The 21,835-nt window shown below is 42.5% G+C and overlaps 1 protein-coding gene across 1 annotated transcript in view; it reads left to right on the forward strand.

The window, feature by feature from the left end:
• The window catches only part of pde4d (phosphodiesterase 4D, cAMP-specific), a 134,337-nt gene that overhangs the window by 19,334 nt on the left and 93,168 nt on the right, over positions 1 to 21,835 (forward strand). Inside the window, exon 3 of the mRNA XM_076150616.1 lies at positions 6,914 to 7,152. Within this exon, the coding sequence (XP_076006731.1) occupies positions 6,914 to 7,152 (239 nt within the window). The remainder of the gene's footprint in view (positions 1 to 6,913; positions 7,153 to 21,835) is intronic.

Raw genomic sequence — 21,835 nt, forward strand, 5'->3', positions numbered from 1 at the left:
AACCTGTGGCAAGCAAACCTGAGAATTTTGTAGATTGGCGAATCACGCTCGTGCTGTCAAAACTTCTGAGGAAATTGAGTCTGCGTGCCCTCAGTGCTGATGCTGTTCAGGCAGGGGGGGGGCAAGGAGGCAGGGAAGAAGTCGATCAATAAGGTGAGGCGGTAGATAAAGCCTCCATCTTCTTTTCTTTGTTTGGTGATCTACTACATAACATCACAATGAATTCCTTTCATCACTTTTGTCTGATACACTTTTTGTCTCGTTAACTTCTTTCCCAGTCACTTCCTTGTCGAGGCTCCAGGGGAAAAACAAACAAACTCGACTAAAGATTCATTCTCAGATAACATGAAGTGCTGAATTTAGAGGAGCACAGGGCGGTAAATGATGGCAGAGGAGGGGAAGAGTTGCCGGTGTATTCCTGCAGTTTCATTCTTCACAGTACTTCACATGCCTCAGCAGAAGTACTCAGTTTGACCCCCTGTTAGCAACGTTGGCGTCGCCAGGTCTCAAAGCTGATCACCGGGAGTTCATTCAAAATAAGGACTCCCTGGCATCAATTGTAGAAGAAGCTGATCGGTCGTTTGGTTTTTTGATGATGGCAGTGGAGAATGCAGTTAGACACATTAGTCCCAGTTCTTACACAAGTGTTCAACTGGGTTTAGATGTGGTGACTGCGGAGGTGGTTACACATTATTTACACAATTATGCTCATCACATCAGCCCTCATACCCTGTGGATAGGGGGTGGTCTGCAGGTAGATGCATTGCAGGTAGGTCATTTGCAGTGACCTTTCCGTCTGGATGGGCCCCCGTTTTGCTCCTGTTGGCTTCTAGAGATCTACTTGCCCGGACACTTTACTGAAACTCCTGTTTTTTCTTTAATATTGTCACCCATCTGCACATCAATATAATGTCATCACAAACTGAAATGCTCGTGGCATTTTTCCCTGATGCAGTGAGGGAAAGCCTCTTATAACGCCAGCGAATGCTCAAATACTATCAGCAAGGGCCTTGTAAAATTGGTTGCAGAGAGAAAGAAGAGAACAACGTATGTAGGAAGAGAGAATCCCCTGATAGAGACACGTGAATTGAAAATAAATGATCTCTTTGTATTTTATTCTGTGATCTTATTTCTACGTGACCATCATCATTAAAATGAAAGAGCTGATGGGCTTGTGGTACAGAGGCGATTTCCACAGTGAAATGTTCAAAAAATATATAACATAATATTGGGCTCCAATCCCAGAGAAATTTGATCCCACAGAAGGTCAATAGACAAAAAAGGAAACTGCTAATGACAAACTGTGTTTGTGCAAAAGGCACAGCTTCCTGTTTGCTGATAGAACAGTCTAATTGACATGAATTAATTCATTAATCATGCATGAGGTTGGGAGCGGTATTGAGATGTGTAATGGTCATGTGGGGAATGATGTGTCTTGGAAATGGAGACAGATAGTAAACAGACGTGTTTGATGTGCAGGAAAACCATGAGAGGAATGGAACTGTAAAAATTTGTCCAGGAAGTCAGGAGATAGAGTCGGTGAGGATGAAGGAGACGTAATAAATGCATTCTATATGTGGAGAAGTACCTGAATGAAGCCAATATTGAACCAGCTGCATATGTGAGCAGACTCTCATATCAAGACCCTTCATCAAATGCTCCAAACCCCTGCAGAAAAAGACTGAATTATGTGGCCAGATAAATGGTTGTATTGTCTACACATCTCATTAATGTTTAACCGTATCCTTTGTAAATGTGTAACTCAAAAGTAGAATGTGAGCTCTGGGAGTGTTTTTCTCATTAGTTGTGTGTTTTTTAACTCTCAGTCACCAAATAGCTATTTTATTATGGATGCAAAAGTTTCCCTTGCTAGTTCAAACTGACTGACTTCAAAATGTGTCTTCAGGCAGTCCAGACAGACCTTTTGTTCCATTATATTCTCCCTCTCTGTTCAGATATACTGTCAGGTAAGGCTGGGGGGTTGAAGTCATAAAAAGACACATTAGCAATCATGAACTGCATTCTGGACATTTAAAACCCCCAAATGTGAGTTGCTTAATGGAAGGGACCATTTGTTGGTTTCCATAGCTGCACGTTTTTGACCTGGCCACCAAAGCATTAGCACATAAAGTCCAAAGACACCAAAAGTCTCAGCAGACCAATTAACCTTTCAGGGATCCCAGTTATTCTGAAGAGCCACTTCAGGCCCTGGGAGAGGCTGAGTGAGAGAGTGGAACTGAAGCACTGTGTGTGTACACTGCGTTGTGCCCTCAGATGCCTCTGTTTCATGGTCTTTGAGTTCTCCTGCCCTCATTATTTTTTCTATGCATGTTTAAACTTTGATTCTAATCTCATTTCGAATACAACATAATGTAAACACCAAAATCAGAGGAAAATTGCCTTAAATAGGCAGTTGTGTACTGAGTGACAGATGCATATTTTACACTAAGCCATTCCATTTGGTTGAATAGGTACAATTTGCGGGGAAACCACTCCTTGAACTCTGGCGCACACAAACTAAGCCACACGAGACACAATGAAATGTGATTCTAAAATTTGAAAGTTTGAAAGCAATCCGAGCCAAATGCAGAAAGTCAGAAGCATTGTGGGTCTCTGTTATTCATGCATATAGATGGATATCAAGGCCTGTGAGCGGAGACTGTGACGGTGGGTTTGTGTGGCAGTAATTATGATATTCTTTCCTTAAGATCAGCTGACTGGGTCCCTGTGCCTATGAAGTCTGTTCATCACACTGTATCGCACATTATGCTTTCCCTATTGGTCTCCGATGCCAATGGCAAGATGGTGCCAACCGAACCAAATAAAAAAGACAGAATGCAATAAAAGTTTGGAACTCTAGTGTGGATTCCCAGTGTGCAAGTGCCCTATTCAAGCGTGTAAATGCTTCATCAGTTTTCAGGCGGCATTTGGATTCTATGCATGCATTTCCTCACCAAGCATACTTCCTAGTGAGATAGGAGTTATGTGTGTTCAGCGAAGGACAGAATGCTATTAATTCAACCTTTGTTTACTCTGTACTGTTTGCCATGCAGTAAAGAAAACCTTCTGAGCCATTTAAGTTTTTATTTCGTATTTGTGTTTTTAGGAAGTCAGTAATTTAGGTTGCAAATAACCTGATGTCATTTTCTCCCAAATGTATTAAAAACTACCCGAGGGGCCAAAATAAAGAATGAGAAAGAGAAATGTCTTTTTCCTCACAAGTGTGTGGGCATAAATTTGAATAAACTTAAGTAAAGCAAACAGTAAATTCAACATAAACAAAATTTTAGCGCATAAATAATCCCTGAGTGATTTACAGGGCGATAGTATGTACATGGAATTAAGAAAAATATGGTAATTCAAACATGAATGAATTTAGGTGTATAAATCATTCATAGAGTGATTTATTAGGGGAGTAAAAAGCACAAAGCATAAACTGCAAATGGAACAGCAATAGCCTGTATCATCAAAAGCCATTGCATAAAAGGAATTAGTCATCTCATCATTAAAAGGCTTTAGCCACTGCATTAAAGGAGTTTATGTTAATATTGACTTAGGTTTAGTGAGCCACGTCACAGGTTTTATCTTCATCCTGAAAAGTGAGGGTTAATCATGTTGGCTCCCTTTTCCCCCCTGTGTAAGCCACCAGCTAGAGCTCTGAGTCTAATACAGGTAATTATGTAGGAATAAAAGGCTCGATGACTTCCTGGATGAAGATTGGCATCTTGATAGATGCAGGGGTGGAAAGGCGGGGGTTGGGGTGTTTTGATTGTTCGGTGGAACAGTCACGACCCAGAGGAGAGGGGGAGATGTTTGGTTTCTTCAAAGTGAGCCCAGCTTCTCATCGTGATGGTGATATGTCACAGCATTTCAAGTCAATTTGTAAGCAGCCGCATATCACATAAAATGGCTCTTAGGGCTTAGTGCTCCCAACAACAAATGGTTCCTGACCCAGCCCAAAGCTTCTGCACAAACTCCACAAAAATCATAACGTATAAGGAAAAACAAAGAAACCTCGGGAGTGTCAATTCAAAGGTGGGGTGACTAAAATGTTCTGAAGTGTCTTTGAGCATGAGATAGACTCCTGAGTTGTGTTGACATTCAGGAGCAGAAAGCTCTTTGTCATTCGACCTTTAACAGCTTCAATGCAGGACTCGAGGTTGGAAAGCCCTGAATGATCGTCTATAGAAAGTGAGTGTTGTTCGCATAAGAATGGAAAGCCATGCCAAAACTACAAATTAGCTCTCCATGTGAAAGCATGTAAATTAAAAAAGTATTGGACCCAGTACACAACCCTGTGGAGCACCAAATTTTATAGAGTAGAGTAGAGTAGAGTTGATTTCTTTTTCTTTTTCTTTTTCACTTCATAAAACAATATGGGACCTGTCTGTAGAGTAAGATCTAAATGCCAGGTAATAATCCCCTGGGTCTAGATGGTCAAGTAAAATACTATGATCAAAAGTGTCAAACGCAGCATGTAGATTGAGGAGGACTAGGATAGAGGCAGCAGTGGAGTCACCAGTAAGAAATTGATCATTTGCCACTTTTGTCAATCTTACCAGATTGGTAAGGCATGGATAAATTATTACAGTAAATACTTGGATTGGATGATGGAGAGTAAAGTAAGGTAAGAAATTGGCCTAAAGCTGGTTTTCGGATGCTTGGATCCAGTGTTGGCTTTTTAATTAGGGATTTATCTTGATTTAACATGATGATTAATAAAGTATCTTATCTTATCTTATCTTATCTTATCTTATCTTATCTTATCTTATCTTATCTAATCTTATCTACAGCTGTTTAAAATGCAGTGGGTACAACCCCAAAGGAAAAGGACTTATTTAAAATATTAAGTAGACAGGTACCAAGTGCTGGGCATAGATCTTTAATAAGTTTAACAAGTTTGGGCATAGATCCTTGACAAATCTCCATTACTCTCACCCTCCCCGAGGCGTGTGCACACACTCACACAGACACACACAAACAAACACAGAGAAGTGAAGTCCTTGTGCTCTTCTAATAGAGAAGTTTATTGCTTTAAGGGGCAGAGCAGACTGCTGACTGTCAGGATAATTCATTTGTGTGCACTTGGAGGGTGAATAGGTGTTTTTATCCAGAAGGCTACCGCAGGCCACCATGCGCCACTGAACGCCTCACTGTGGCACAGCAAGTCAATCAATGAGAACTGCACCTCAGGAAGACAGGAAGATAAGGACAGAAGTGGTCGGCGTGCTGTTATCATTAGAATACTCATCATGTCCGCAGTTCTGTTTCTGTGCTAATCCCAGACATGGGATATAAGAAGCCATACTGTATGAGAATCATCTCTGAAAGAGACATGTGGAATGCAAATAGAAACGATTGACCCCAGTGTAATGAGAGAGCTGTGTTGTCCACGTGAAACAAATGAATAAAAGACTTGTGGTTTGAGGCAAGATTAAAAGCCTGAAAACTGACTGATATATAATTTTGTCTCATCCATCCATCCAGTACAAATGTGCGTATGTGTGTGTGTATGCGCTGATGTACATCCTGAATTAAAGTCAGCACTGGGACTATTCAATATAAAATAACTGATTACTTCTCTGCTGTGCCAAAGTACCTCAGATGTGTACCAAAGAAACAAAGCGAAATTGAACTTGTTCCTCTCACTCCATCCAGCAGAGCTCTTTGTTCCCTTTGTGTTCAAAAACAGAACATTGATGCTGAAGATCAGTACATAAAGAATAACTAAATGTAAGAAACAATTTGCACTAAAGAATTAGTAATTTCATTGAATTTGTTTGGTCTTTCAAATGACATGATCAATATAATTATGGATTTACAGGTTAAACATTTGTCTAAAATGCAAGAAGAGCTGATGTTTTTATAAGCTGCTTCTATCATTGTGGCAGATTCAACTTTTTTCTCTCTAATAACCATCTAATAGTAAATGTACCAGTAGATGTGTTTCTTCCACAGCTATTTTATTTGCAACTATAGAGTGAGTTTCTGTTATTGCAGCGGTCACACACACACACACACACACACACATACACACACACACACACACACACACACACACACACACACAGACACACACACACACACACACACACACACACACACACACACACACACACACACACACACCCGTGATACATGCTCACAGCTTCCAGAGAGCTATTTCTCGCTCTGAAAATGATATATTTTTGACTCCTTTCTTGATCATACATTACATTACATTACATTACATTACATTCATGTACATTACATCATAGTCACTTATCTTTATTTTGTGGTTGACACAAAAGTAAACAGTGTTGGTTTTCCCAATGAAGCACGAACATGAATCCTAAAGGCTTCAATAGGCTTCAAACGTTCCTTTACAGATCATCTAAAATCCATATCACCTCACCTTCCTCTAAAACTTTCAACATCCTTTGATCGGGGTCATCTGATCATCTCTTAAAAGGTCTTGATGTGAGAGAGTTTGCGAGGCTGGGTTTTCATTTCTCTCTTATGTTCGTGTTCTCTATCTTTTCTCTGCCATCAGTACCTTTGAGGAGAGTTGATTTGATTGATTATGCACCATAATCTTTCATCGCATTGAGATTACAAAGAAACACAGAAGACATAGAGTTCTGTTAAATGCATTCTGTTCTTTTAAAGCATACTGTAACCTATACCCAAGTGTCGCTTTCATCTGACTATTGTGTTGCCTCTCTTTGCACCTTCCATTGAATCTCTCCGTGGATTAGTCATAGTCTCCTTTTTTTAGATTCTTTGAGAATTCTCTCTCGCTACACACACACACACACACACACACACACACACACACACACACAGAGACACTCCCTCTTTCACTGTCATTATGAAAATGTGTTAATCCCTTCCTTGTGTTGACCTCTTTTTGTCTTCTCTCCGTCTCATCCAGGTGTCTGATGATTCAGCTGAGTCTCCAGAGCCGGGGCCGGTCACCTGCATGGAGCCCTTCATGGTGCGAAGGCTCTCTGGTCGCTCCATCCAGTTGCCCCCTCTGGCCTTCAGACAGGCAGAGCAGTACTATTGTGACCGCAAGCCGGACACAGACGCGGTCACAGTCCCACCACGTCCCACCACACTGCCACTACGCACCCCACCACTTATTGCCATTACTTCTGCCGACACTACCAGGTAGGGCTGCATGTGTATGCATGCATTTCACTTTTCGTGTTATTTTGTTGGTAACATTTGTTTTGCAAACAGAAACCAGAAGGATCTGAGATTTGCAAAAGATTCAGTTCTAAGTTCTTTGACGTCCAAGTATACCCTCAACTCACCAACATTTTTCAAATACTCCCTGTTTTCAGCTACATTCTCTCCAAAAACAACACAGACAAACTGTTCATTGCAGATGATAATGTATGTCAGGCAATGTTCTAGTCTCGGCAAAGGGATTTTCTTACCATATAAGGAAAGAAAGGGAAAACAATAGCTGGAAGGTTGCAACCTTCAACCTTATACTGTAGCTTTTGGGGAATTGTTCAACTTGGTCTGTATTCAATGGTCTAACATTCAAAACCAGCAGTATGTAAATGATGCCTGACCGACTGCATGTGCTAAGATGTGTGACTCATCAATAGATCTATCTTTGTCACATTCCTAATCTTAAATACTGAGAACAAGATGAAGGCAGCCTGTCACAGAACACTTCTCAGTGGAATTGTTTGTTGCTTCTTGTCCATCCTTTGAATAACATTTTAAAATCTGGCACTGTGGTTTTGATTTAACAGATGTTTTATAGAGCACAAAAAGCTTTTACAAGTGATTTTGAAGGCTATGATTACAATTGTGCAATTACAGAAGAGTTGTGTGCAACACAATTACTTTTGTGAAACACCAGTTGTAATTTTTAGATCTTGGTTTTACCATGTAGCCAGAATACAAATAAATGTTCAACATTACTTTATGTTGCATTCTCGTTTTCTCCCTGCATGGAAAAGATGACTACTTTATAACAAGTGGAGAAAGAATCTCACCCATTCCCAATGCAAAGAGGTGGAGTTGAAATCATGATGGCAGACACACCAAGTTAGAAACCAGGAGAGACAGAGACAATTCCCAAAGCATACCAATGGGGTCACATTGATCTGTCAGGGAAAAATCCCCATAGTCCCTTGCTGTTCTACGTGGAAACACATGACAGAGTTTGCCTGTCAATCAAAGCAGAAGCTCCTCTGAATTATCTTTGATTGTGATGCTTTTAGAGCCTCTGAGTCTGACTCATCAGCAACGTGCGACTTGTGCTACACTGTCCAACGGCTCATCGTGTGTCAGACGAGAGCGGAAATGCACCAGTTCACTCTTCTCCTCCTGGTCATTCTCTTCCCGTCTGATGGGCCCTGTGGCGTCTCACAGAACGAGTAAACAATGGGGAAATGATTAGAGTGGCTTGTTACTGTACAGCTCAATAATGAGGCCTATGCTTGTTAGGAGGGTTTTATTAAAATAATCTGACAGCATGAGCAGATTTAAAGCAAAAAGAAAACGTTACAGACTTCTGGATCAGCAGGGAAATAAAAGAGGCAGGAGCCACTTAATTCCAAATTGCAATTTGCAAAGGCCTTTCCAAAGATTTGCTTCTGCCTCAGAATTGTTTCTTCATAATCAGGAGCACTGAGAGGCTGAAATATCAGAATGTGTTTTTGACTTTGTTTCTTATACTGTTACACATCAGACAGGGATTACTGTGTCACAGGTAATACAGAGAGAACCTGCGATTCCTCACAAAGAAGTTGTGTTGTGAATTGTGATAATGGCAAGTAAGTGCCAGGCATCAGACGTGGAGGCAGTCCGTTATCTATTGTCTGAGAATAGCTGTCAGAAAACTTCATCTTAACTTGAGAAAAGGTCAAGCTATTCCCAAGCGTTAGGAACATTTTAGATTTACACCGGGCGGTTGAAGGATCGGCGAACATAAAGAGGCGCCTGTGTGGCTGTGGTGCATCTCCCCTGTTTCGTACGGCGTTGGTGTTATTTTCAATCATGTGTTTTGATGCTGATGACTGCAAAAGGGTTTTTTGTCTGCTGTTTAACTAAAGAGGTAGATGATGTGTTTTCTTCAAAAAAGTTGACAGAGTGCGAGAGATTTAGTGGCTATTTCGTGTTTTTGTAATTCATCCCCTCTGTGTGATTGGAAAGAAGCTGATAATTCATCAAGTGAAACTAACTGTGAAACAAGAGTCATTTTTCTTGGTCACAATGATCCAAGACCAGTGTGTGTTTTGTTATTCAGTACAACATCCAGTTAAATTCCATCTCGTTACAAACTTGACAACACATCAGGCAAATGTCACACATGTCACTGCCGAACGTATTAAGTATACACAATTTCAGAGAAGAAATGAGCAGTGATGAGAAATTTAACAATGGCCATACATCTTGACTTTGCTTCGAGCTTGATTCATCTATAATTCAGCAGCATAAGGAGGGAGGAATATACAATTGTGAAGCATTAAGGATGAAAGATGTGTAGCAGTACTTGAACTTCCACATACAACTTTTGAGTGAGCTCAACAACACAACAATTGTGCATAATCAAATTACATTAACAACAGTAATAATGTAAGATGAAGCTCAAAGCACTGTTTCTATTCATCTGTCTCATAATGTGGACATGAAAGACAAAAGAGTGAGAATTCTGATTCTCAAGATGACAATCATTCATATTTTTTATTTACATCTGCCATTACCAATATGATTCATTATCCAACACTTTCAAAAGGCAATTGGTATTTACATTTGTCGGTGCAGTAAGTTTCATTGGTGGTGGGAGCAGCTGGGAGAAAAAGGAGTCATTAGCACAACAGATCAATAAGTCGCAGCAAAAAATAAAACATTACTTGATGTTCAATGTGAAGAGAGGTAGCCACACTTCCTGGAGAATAAGGAGAGTTGGTCTATCGGTGCATATCTGTCCCTAGGCAGACATTGATCTCAGAGTGGCTCTACTCATTGAAAACACACTGCCAACCCACTTCTGCCATCACAGAGTGGATCAGTGAGTGGAGCTCTTTCTAGCCGCTGCAGAAAGTGGGCATGATTGTTGGTTTTGTAAAGCTCCAAAAAGAGGCTGACACTCGTCTGTCCATATGAAATAGGATTTTCACCAATTACAGACATTCTATAAAACTACCTGTCTGAAGTTTGCAACAAGCTTCAGGATTTCAGGTGACTGCATAGCTCTTGTGCAGGACGACATGTGTTTGCACACGCCTTTGAGTCGGCGGTTGCGCCATTTTGTCTTGCCCACAGACCCGCTGTTGCCAGAGACAAGCCAGACTGCAAGTGGTCGCGGAGGTTTAATGTATACTTGAAATATTATAGATCTGAACTCAGGTGAGAATATCTGCCCTCTCACTTTGATTAATAAACTTAAATGTGCCAGTGTGCCCAAAATAGATTTTGGTGTCCAATGCCTGCCGGTAGCTATTCCATATGGTACCATATGGGGGGCGCAGGTGGAGAGACACGAGGGTGGGGCAGGTGAGTGTCCTCTGTGATGTTTTAACATCATCAGCAGAGGTGGAAACATTTTAATCATTTAGACTAATATGAATGTCAGAGGCTGAGTTTTATTGCAGCAGTATTGGATATTGCTTGTATGATGTTATCAGTAGACACATTTGTCAGCCACTGAAACATCCTCTTAAGTGTTCTGTGCATTGTGTCAGAAATCAGTGAAAATTGTGTTTTTTCAAATGATCAGGAAGATTACAGACCACGACAACATTTATCTCGTTCATTATCTCATCACACCAAAGTGACAGTCTAATTGTACATGAGGTAAAATTGTGATGATACCTTGTGAAAATTGGGTCATCGCGGCTGCAAAGAATATGACATAAAAGAATATGACAAGAAAGAAGAAGAAGCACTTAATGACATGAAGGAAGTGTAGCTGATATCGTGATTGCTGACAGACTTACAGGTTCAAAGATGTCTGAATTTTACAAAGTTGTAGAATCACAATCTGGGGATAAACATTCAGTATATGCAAGATGTGGTAACGTACAAAGCAACTAATGCATACTTATGTATAATGTTTGCACAAAGGTCACTCCTAATCCTTGTGACTTTGAGCATGAATAAGCTAATTAATGATAGAGATCAGTTTGTTACCCATTAGGTGGCGATTTTTCCGTTTAGAGTGTGAATGAAATGTGAGCGTGATGTATCTCGGTGACCCTGCGGAGGATTACGGATAACTTCAGCGAGCAAAAGAGCAACACAATATACACACAATGAGCTGCTCATGTGTGCACGGCACGTCTGAGCGGCTCTCCTCCCTGCTCTGTGCTCTGTCCCCCCCATTGCGTAGCTGCCACTTTGGCTCTCCACCACCTTGTGTCTGGGATTGCGTGTCTGCTTTTCAAGTATGAGAGATTGCATTCCCCATGCAGTAAGGTACCAGAGTAATGGTGTTGAATTGAATAGGAAGGGATGAACGGCCCCCTGCATGGAATGTTTCCTGCAGTGTGTTCTTATATACATATATGGTCTATAATGTAATGGACAGGTGTAACACCGTGCAGTCTTACATAGTGTTACAGTTCACTATGTCCAGGTTATGCAGAGAGAAGCATAGATGACCAATGTCGTTTTTTAATACACCCAAATCTCATTTGCAGTATTGAGCTATAAATCTTGTTCATTGGTGTTATATGACTTGGCTATCTGGCTACTCCCACCTCCTGCTTTTCACTCATGGAGGATTCAGGGGAGGTGCTTTGGGTGCGCCCCTCATGTTTAATGTATTATCCTGTTTCCTATATCCCCCTCGCTGCTGGTTTGTGCAAAGCATTGGAGAAGGGGGTGAAGAGTGTTGACAAGCCTGGATGGTTATACTCAGACTGTGCGCCTCAGGGCTTTATAGAAGTTGTGGAGAGAAGCGCCCGCCCGCGTGGAGTGTCCTGTGCGGAACATCTCGCCACCTGGAAGCACTGCCGCAATCACACAGACACCTTGCCGAGATGGGCGTGTGTGGAAACAATGAGGAGCGTTTGGAGAAAGTGTGGTTCACTTGAAAGAGTTTCTTCCCAGGAGTACTTCAGCAGTTCCAGTTGTCTACCTCGTGATGCGTAAAAGGATGATCCATGGATGATTAAAATGTGTTCCTGTGAGTTAACGGGGTTAAACTCATCACACGAATTCCAAGTGTGGAAGTGTAGTAGCCAACGTTACTAAAAAAAAGTTGTCTTGGTAACTTTTGAAATTTTTTTCTTCGGATCTATTTTGTTTCTCAGGACACTTATATTTGCGGCGCTTTCAAGCCACCGCCGCCCACAAATTACTCCAAACTGTCCCACTTTCATAAAAAAAACAACACAATTTCGGGGGAAAACAAGCCTTAAAAAAAAGGCGTCGAGGATGGACGCTGCTGCCTGCGGGAAAGTGGCGTCGGCGTCGTTGGCGTCGGGCGGCGGAGCTGCCGCGAGCGCGAAGGCGCCCAAACATCTGTGGAGGCAGCAGAGCCAGGCGGCGCGCGCTCCGCTCCACAACCACCACGCGCTGGGAGTACGCAAGAACGACCGCGTGAAACAAAGAGGCTTTTCGGACACCGAGCGGTACCTCATCCCGAGAAACATGGACCGGACGTATGCAGTGGACACGGGACACCGGCCCGGCTTGAAGAAATCAAGGATGTCGTGGCCGTCGTCGTTTCAAGGTCTTAGACGGTGAGAAGTGTTGTGTTTTTTTTTTCTTCATCTTTGTAGTAATTGAAAGCCCCTCGGTTGAAGATGGGCGTCGTATGCATGACGTGCGGAGAAGTCTGTTTTTTTTCTTTTATAGTTTTAAGTTTCTATAGCTTGCAATATATAAGCAATGTTCCATTTTGTTCGACCTTTGCGTTGCATCACTTTTTTTTGCACCATAGCGTCGAATGCATGGATTCGAACGGGCGCTGTGACGGGAAATATAAACTATTAGGCGATATTAACAGTGAGGCAGAAACGAGACAGCCGAGCACCGTCGTTTTGACAGCATCGATCCTTTTATTAACGCCATATACCATAACTTACAGCAGATCAATACCCCGCACAGAAATGAAGCTTTATTACAATTTAAAAGCGACGTGAGGCTGGAAAGGATGGAGGATGGAGGGACAACTCCAGGATGTGCCAAAGTCGAGTATCACCGGAGCGAGGATCACAGTTGTCGCGGTGTTATTTTTATGCTCATATGAGTCAAATAGGAGGTGGAAGGTGTGTGTGTAGAGTGTCAAAGGAGGCTGATGAAACGAAAGGGAAGGCGTTGGTCACAGCAAACATCAATATGCGTTAATCCCTGTATATATATGTGCTATATGTGAACGATTGACTGAATGATATTCGTTCCCATGTACGAAAATGTTATCGACAACAGTCTCTGAATTAAATGACACCAGCGTTAATCTGATTTTAATCTATACATTTGCAAACTCATTTGTAGTGTTGGATTGTCAAAACTTCAGCTCAGCAGCTTGGTGACAATAGCAATGTTTGCATTATTTTTGCTGCAGCTTGTCTACATTTAGACAGTGTGCAGCAATACAGAAACACAGGAGGAGCCACAGTCATCCAGTGTGTGTGTGTGTGTGTGTGTGTGTGTGTGTGGTGTGTCTGTGTGTGGGGAGAGATGTTTCTGCTCTAATTACTCACTTATTCTGGGAAGTAGGGAGGGAAGAAAGACGGACTGAAATGAAATCTGAGAAGGTCACATCAGCTTCCTGTCTTAAGTGACTGTTGCAGATGTAAGTTTCTCTCAGTGTTTGTGCAGGAGCTCTCCCAGAAAGTGTGCCGGCTCCCCTGGACAAACGGAGAAGAATAGTCCCTAACACAGCTACAGCAGTCCAACAGAGCGAGCGAGGGAGGGCAAGGGAAGGAGAAGGAGGAAGAGAGAGAGAGATGAGAGCAGGGATGAAAGTGACACTGCAAATTGGTGTGGCCATTCAAAGCGTCCGTGTGATTTAAAATTGTTGCTTTGAAAATAACATTATCATAGGAAAGTAAAATGGAACAGGGAAAGCTGCTGCCGATTACTGTATCTTGGGCGGTATGCTGGTCGCAAGATGGATGAAAAACTCTTTTCACATTTGCATCTGGAGCATGATTACACAGGTTAACCCTAACAAATTCAATTTCACGCAGGGGACTAATTACATGAGGGGAATGTTTCACTCGGCCACAGAAACACGGAGGTTGGCCGTGAACTGCAGAAAATAAAATTTGCTCTCTTGTATCTGGTCCACCTGTACAATCTCACCTTAAAGTGCCCCACAGTGTCACACAGACAAACTTGAAAGTGGAATGGATGAGTATTGGAGTATTACTCACCATTCCTTGCGCACTAGGAGGATGGTGTCCTGGTACAGTGTGTACTGCAGACCAGTTGGATACTATACATCATCACCATGTAACCTAATGATCAAAAGGACTGGTTAAACCAAAAGCAAACACATTAGTCAGACATTAAAGATACAGAAACCCCACACCCTTTGGTCGACGTTTATAATGAACACGTCAGCAGAGATACAATACATATGATCCTAGAAAACTACATCGTCATCAAGTTGTTGCTGTGAGACAGATAAACAGGATATATTTCCAAATTCTAAATGGAAAAAAACAAAAGCATGTGATGGGCCAGAACCAATCAGCGGCTCACATAGCAGCCAGTGTTGCGTGCATGTGGAAGGGCCGAGAGGATTGTGTGTGTGTTGCTCTGTGTCTGAATGGCGTGTTTGGCACAGCGCCTCGGCAGCCCCAAGGTAAAACACATCACCCAAATGTGTCATGGACTGTGTCGGGCCTGGGCACCGCTCAGGGCCTCACTGGGACCTTGTCAGGAATCTAGAGCATCCTTTGATGAGAGGATGGCATCTTTCCCGTTCCTCTTCTGCCGCTTGCTTTTCTGTAGAGACACTGTAGACGTCACATTCTTTCTCTGACCAATTATAATCAATGCTGGGGAAAAAGGAAGTGTAAGAGCACACAAAGGAACCGGGAAAAAAAGAATTTAAGAGGCATACAGGGTGAAAGGGTGCAGATGGTTCAGGCTCCATCTGGACATTTTGCCCCTCTGTAGCTCTGTGGTGGAGAATGCACCCTGGCCTCTCACCCCTGGTTGTACTGGTGGATTTCTCTGCTGCACCTACTGTGCCAGTGTGAGCTTTTTAGCCAATATGTAGCGAACCCCCCCTGGGTATGTCATTAAATCCCAAGGGTGTTGGTGAGTGAAGCAGGCTTTGCCATTGGGTATGCGGCTATATATAACCCCAGTCACAGCCCTAATCACAGTCATACTGTATACGCTGCTACAGCCCTGGCACAACACGTATATAGCTCTACTCCCAGGCATGTGAAGAATGGCTGGGGCATGCTAATGAACACGCTCCAGTCAAATTCACATTATCAGCAATCAGCATCAGACTTCATTTAGCCAGGATAATGGATGGGGGGGGCCATGTACCTGCCTACCCAGTTTGCATTTGTGTTGTCGCTGAATGGAAAGGGAGGACTGATTGTGTTGCGCAATCCGACCCCATGCCTATTGACCACATAGGAGTCATTGAAACAGAAATGGAAGGTGTAACGAGTGTACTTTTCAGACAGACTCTGTGACTAAGGCTGGGGGACCAAGTCAGCGATGCAGACATAATGAGGTGGGAGATAAATTTTAATCAGCCTAATATGGAGTGGAGCAACCCCTTCTTAACGGAAAGCCAACAAATGGGTACAAGCAGGCAGTACATTTGCCTGTGAATTGTGGAAAAGCCTTGTGTGGGAATACATGGGATGCCGGACAGTGTATGTTTGACTAAAAGCACTGCCGATGACATAAATGTGTACGGTGTCGAGCATGTCGTCGTACACATCCCCCTGTCGCCATCTTCTGCATCTGTATAGAGATGCACAGGGTTTTAAATAGTCCGTCTCTATCTCTTGTAGCTTGTAAATGTTTTCTTGTTTAAGGAGGACAATGTTATGAGCCGTGAAGGTCAACGAACACTGCTCTTCAAGGACAATGCTTAAATTTTGCCACAAGGAACCAATGTTTTAATCTAATTATGGCTTATAAGCAGTTGCCTCTGGCTTAGTTGTTGCCAGCAAACACAATTGGCTGTGTTCATGGTTAGGAAGCAAATGAGGCTTCACGTTGTTGTTGCTGATTGAATTGAGCTTCTCTCCGGCAGAAGCAAGAAGCAACTGGACACCACAGCAACTGGACACCCCTTGTGTATCAGAGGAAGTACATGACGACGACACCTTCCACAGTCCAAATGGGGAATTATCACAGAGAAGGACAGGCCGAATTGCCTTTTCAAAGATGGAAGTCTGTCGTAGCTCTTATTTGTAGCAACGCATCATTTTCTTTGATTGCTTGCAATTTTAGTATCAGATTGCTTTCAGTATTTTGTCAGTTTTCAGGAGGGATCCAATGTTGTAATCAGCCTGCGATCACTTCATATTTCAGCCAAACTGTTATATGGGCAAAAAAAGTCAACCTGCCCACTGAGCAAATCATGTCCTCTGCTAGTGCAAATGTTGTTTGGAAGTAGGGGAGCACACAGCCCAGTACCTGTTCTCCCCTTGTGAAAACCAGTATCTAGCAGAAACTGCAGGTCAGGTCAGGTGGGAGAATTGATCAAGGAAGACATAAATGTGTATAATAGATGGGGTGAAATGGGGATTCTAGCAAACAGAAACCAGGGCACAGGTTAGTGTCCCACATTAGTCAGAAAGGGCCTTGCTCGGCATTCAGACTTCCCCACCCAGAACATTTGATTGTTCTTAATTGCCCTCCCAGGAGTCCCCTCTCTCCCCCGATCATCAGCTGGGCTAATGAGATGCAGGAAACCACCTTTGAAGGACGGCCATGTGACACAGCCAAAGCCTCTCTAGACTGCTGCGTGCTTGGCCGAGCCGCTGGCTGGACACACTGCGCTGATCATATTACTCTCGACAGGGGCAATAAAGACTCTCGCTGGGTTAGTGGCCGGTCTGCTTTTAGGGTCTAGGCATATCTGTGAGACCATGGAGACTATCTAATGAATGATTGATCATGCCTGTCTGGGTATTTGTACCAAAGCTGTGAAAGGGCCATGAAAACAAATGAGTTGATGACATGTATTACACATGAAAGGCACACAGTCTAATTACGGCAGAATTCCAATACTTGCACCGTGTTTCAGTGCCAGGGTTATGTCATTGCAACACTCTCCCCGCAGCCTTCTATTATTGTTTTGTCAGCTGCCGTGTTTTTGTTCCTAGGTATTACTGGGCAATAAAAAATATTCCCTATAAAACTCATAGAAGGCCTGTTGGCTGAAACATGAGGAGTCCAGGTTAGGCTGTGATCAGGGTTCTACCCGGAGTACCAGGTGCCCGCTGTCATTTTCTACGTCCACTTCAAGATGAACCATCAGTACCAAATCTGTTATTTCACGTTGGAGACTTTGCTATAGCTACTTTCTAAATCTTAACTTTGAAAATGACTGAATTTTCCTCCAGTGTGCTGAAGGTGCCCTCCACTGTGCATGCTGTACTCCTCAATCATTCCACTGTGCTGCTGACATGTCATTATACTGCAGCAACAACTCATGCATTTGGTAGAGAAAGTAATAGTTCATGTAACTGCTTTCATTCTTCACATAGATTCTGTAGCCACTGTGCATTCTTTCCGGGTACATGGGTTCTGTACGGTTCGACATGTTGTTGCCTGCTAGACAACGATGTTCTGCTTGTTAAAATCTGAATCAATCAGGCAGCGTGCACTCAAGTCTCCTCCTCAAAACGTGCATGCACAACACAATGAAGCAACACCACAATTAAGAGGCTACAACCCCACCAGAACATATCAAAAATGAATGTGCCATTGGTAATTAAGATCAGTGTTGTTGCACACCGGAACTGATGTGCTGGCAGAACAGAGACTAAGTGGAAAAGTGAGAAAGTGTGAAATGTGCAAATTAATCTTCACTAGAAACACTGTCGGAGACGCAGAGATGCACAGAATCTCACTCCCTGTTTAGCCCCTTTGCCATCAGCATCATTTACACGTTTACAGGCCCGTAGGACATTTGACATAGATTCACTAAAACATTGCAGAAATACAGCTTCACCAATTTTGGTGTCACAATATCCCATTGGTGAGATATGACTGCACGTCCTGTTTACCTTACTTCTTTTAATATCAATAAAAAAATGGTCTAAAATGAAATTTCCGATCATTTCCATAAAAATGTCAGAAAAATTCTCAACAAACCACAACTTCAAATAAAGCCAGTTTCTCGTTGATCAAATCAACAACACAGCATGTTGCCTCACTCCTGTGATATGTGAAAACACGCCGTCACACCCAGTGGCTATAATGGAGCAGGGCAATTGGGTCAGGACAGACGGAGAGGTTGCAGAGGAAATGGGGCACTGTAGCGAAGGCATATCATGAAGTTGTGCTCGGCTTCAAAACCCTCATATATGTGGCTTCAAAACCCCCGTACATGTGACTGAGAACACATGCATGTTTTCCCTCAGTGTTTGATTACTTCGATCCTGTCGTTGCTTTCAATCAGTGTATTCTCCTGAGACTTGCATTTTCTTCTCTTTGTTCACTGGTGCAAATGTGTCCACAGCATGTCAATAAGAGCCCGTGTGCACAACTTCACATTTTCTATTCATTCCCCCCGTTTTCATCTTTCCCTTCCATCTTTCATTTTTTCCTCTGTGTTCCTCTCCTGCTCCCTTTGCCTCCCGGATCACACACCTCGCTGTTTTTATCTATTGTTTCCCCTTCCTCCTCCAGTTGCTTGGTCCTGAGCGATTTGCCTCATAGGCACACATGTCTTTTGCCTCATCTGTCAGCCCGCATCTGAAGACCTGCCACACACATCTTACCCATCCTATCCTACTCATGAAACATGAGGGTAACCCTGCTGTGGAGTGCAGATCCGCCACTTCAACAACTGCTTTCATTTAAGTCTCCATCAGTGCTAAGAGATGCTGGCTGGATGAAGCCAGTGTTACTGAATAGCCTATTATGGTTTTCCATATGCATTGAATGCTATTATTTTACAACATCAAATAAATTGCCTCACGCTAATATCTCTGGGCTGTTGGTATTACAGATTTGATTTAGAATCAACACCTGCAGGTCCGTAGAGCTTTGCTGCGAGTTCAATTTTGTCCCCTGCTGGTAAAAATGACTTTACTGCTGTTTTGGTACAACTTCATGTAGTTACAACGGCAATTGAAAGAATGTACTTTATTGTGAATAATTGACAGTGCAGCATGAAGAAATAACTGAGCCTGCTGCTAGTCTGTGCATTAATGTCACCTTTGCGTCCTGCAGGTACATAAGGTCGTCTGTTATTTTGGAACAGACATAAATCAAGCAGCATAGCATTTGCAGTTTAATTCATTTTTTTGTGCCCTTGCAGAATTCCTGTGGGAGACAAGAGAGGAAGTTTTCAGTGTGAAAAACCATTATTAATACTTTTTATCATCGGCTTACTTAAATTGGTAGGCAGCTCCTATAGTGTTGTACCTTATTTGTAAACCTAAACTAAGACAGATGCAGCAATCAGTGAACACCAACGTTTTACCTGTTATTTATATAAACCAATGAGACGGATTCTCATTCAGTAGTTGTACCATTTGTCCTGTAATATCTGCAAAAATCATCTTTTAGACCATGAATCAGGAGTTGATTTTGTGTCACTTTAGAGTTGTGATGCCTAATAAATCTGACCATGAACATCTGGTTATTAACAGGAGATGGATTTCTTATGAGAGCCATGGGGAAAGAATTGAGAGGCTGGTCTGATTGCTCGTATTTCAGAGCCATTAGCAGAATCCTCCAGATAGTGTAGCCTCCTTTGCAGTTGTATCATCATCATCAGAGACGCTTCCGCTGTGCATAAGTTGTATCTGATGCGGCCCATGAGCATTACTGTCAATCGGTTCTCTTGTTTTTATTTTGGAATTATACTGCAAGTTTAATTCATATTTGCCCCGATGTAGCAAATAGGCTGCAGCCAAAGCTTCTCTGTTGGTGTAGATAGTAAGACGTACATCCATTCAACTTCAGGACTTAATAACCCTTATAAACCCCAATTTTCATCTTATTGGGGGCAAATATTGGTGGTGTCCCGTGGCATCATTTTGTAATTTTGTCGCTCTAGAATGTCCAGGACAGCTCACAGAACTTATTTTTCATGTTAGGACTAGAATGGAATAGTGTGCCAGACACACACTTCCCTTGGGGGTGTATTTTTGGCACATCTTGACAGGAAATCTTCTTCTTTGGGCCAAATGTATGTGCAAGTCGGAACAATTGCCTATAGTTCACATCTAGTATGAATTAGTCAAACACAATGCACGCAACAGTGTTTACGCGTGTTACGGATCCCTTTTGTCAACGAGCCGCTGAAAAAGTGCAGTGTTCTGAGTGCAAAGGGCACAAATAAATGGCAACAATGAGAATTTTGATTCATTGCCTTTAACATCTGTATCCATAAAGGCCTTGGCTTCGTTAATTTGCATTGCATAACTTGAAGGCCAGTTGTACATTGAATTAGATTTATTAAGCATGAAATAGATCCGCTCTGTGTGCGGTGAATCATAATCTTCTTGCATTTTCCCTAAATGCATTCACAGAAGGTCACCTTGCTCATTCGGGAAGTAGTCGCCATGGCTACATTAGTTAGTGGGGTCCACTGATTTCATTAGTGATGAGATCTAACGAGGAAGCTTTCAGGACACTGAGCAGAGTGCGGAGAGAGGCGTATCGCGTTTGGGCAAAGAGGGAGATTGAGAGCTTCCTGTCAGTTTTCATCAAACTCATTTCAACTTGGATGCTTAAGTTAGGAAAACACTCAATACTTTAGGCTTTATTCTACCCTGTTGGCATTATGGGTGGGATCTGTGGGATCTTATTTAAAAAAAATCCAAGGTTTCCATACCTTTGGGTCATACATGTATCAATGGTGTCTCTGCCATAACGGTAATTATTACATTTTCCTCCGACAATAGAATGCATGATACAGGACACACATTAAATGATTAGAGAGCAGCATGTAGTGAGGTCTGTGCAGACATTTGTTTATTTCTCTATACTATATGCACACTGTGGCAGGCCTAAGCAGGAGAATGTGGCAGTCTTTGACACTGCATAATAATTTGTTTCCAGATGCACCAGTGCTAGGCTTCTGACGTGCCGGCAGAGCATCTTGGAGCACTGAATAAGCGTGCTCTACTTCCATCTTTCCCCTTCTGAATGTCCTACCTGCCTGTGTGCGTCTGCATCATTTAGCTCAAGATGACTCTGAGCGTCATTGTAACACGTGAGCCTTTAGTGGCTGCTGTAGGAGAAACGGATGTTACAAAGGTTACTTCCTGATGGTGCTGAAGGCTGAAAATACAACGCCACTGCCTTTGTCACAGAGGTCACTTTCCCTGTCGTCCTTGTCTGTGGACACCTCCTTTGACTTTCACAAAAGCCTTTGATGTCTTTTCCTTGCATGCTCCCCGAGACCAATTAATGGAATCAGATTTGTGAAATTTGTCATTTTGTGCCACAGTCCAGCACTAACAATGGCATTGACTTTAAAAGAAAAGTGGGTCAGGTGTGCATAGTTTGATACACTCCTACTCTGCAATGTGCTGTGGATAGACGTTGTGAAAGAGGTTTATTATAATTATTTTCTTCATTGCTTTTGCTCTGAGGCTAACTTTACTAACTGCTGTATACCACAATCCCTGAACTACACACTCACGATAACATCTCCTTGGAACTGAAACCTCACTAGGCTCTGAACTCATTTGTCTTTCTTTGTCTT

The sequence above is a fragment of the Genypterus blacodes genome, unplaced genomic scaffold (assembly GCF_046128005.1).
Source record: "Genypterus blacodes isolate CSIRO-AG114 ecotype Tasmania unplaced genomic scaffold, CSIRO-AGI_Gbla_v1 ptg000053l_1, whole genome shotgun sequence".
Classification (NCBI taxonomy): domain Eukaryota; kingdom Metazoa; phylum Chordata; class Actinopteri; order Ophidiiformes; family Ophidiidae; genus Genypterus; species Genypterus blacodes.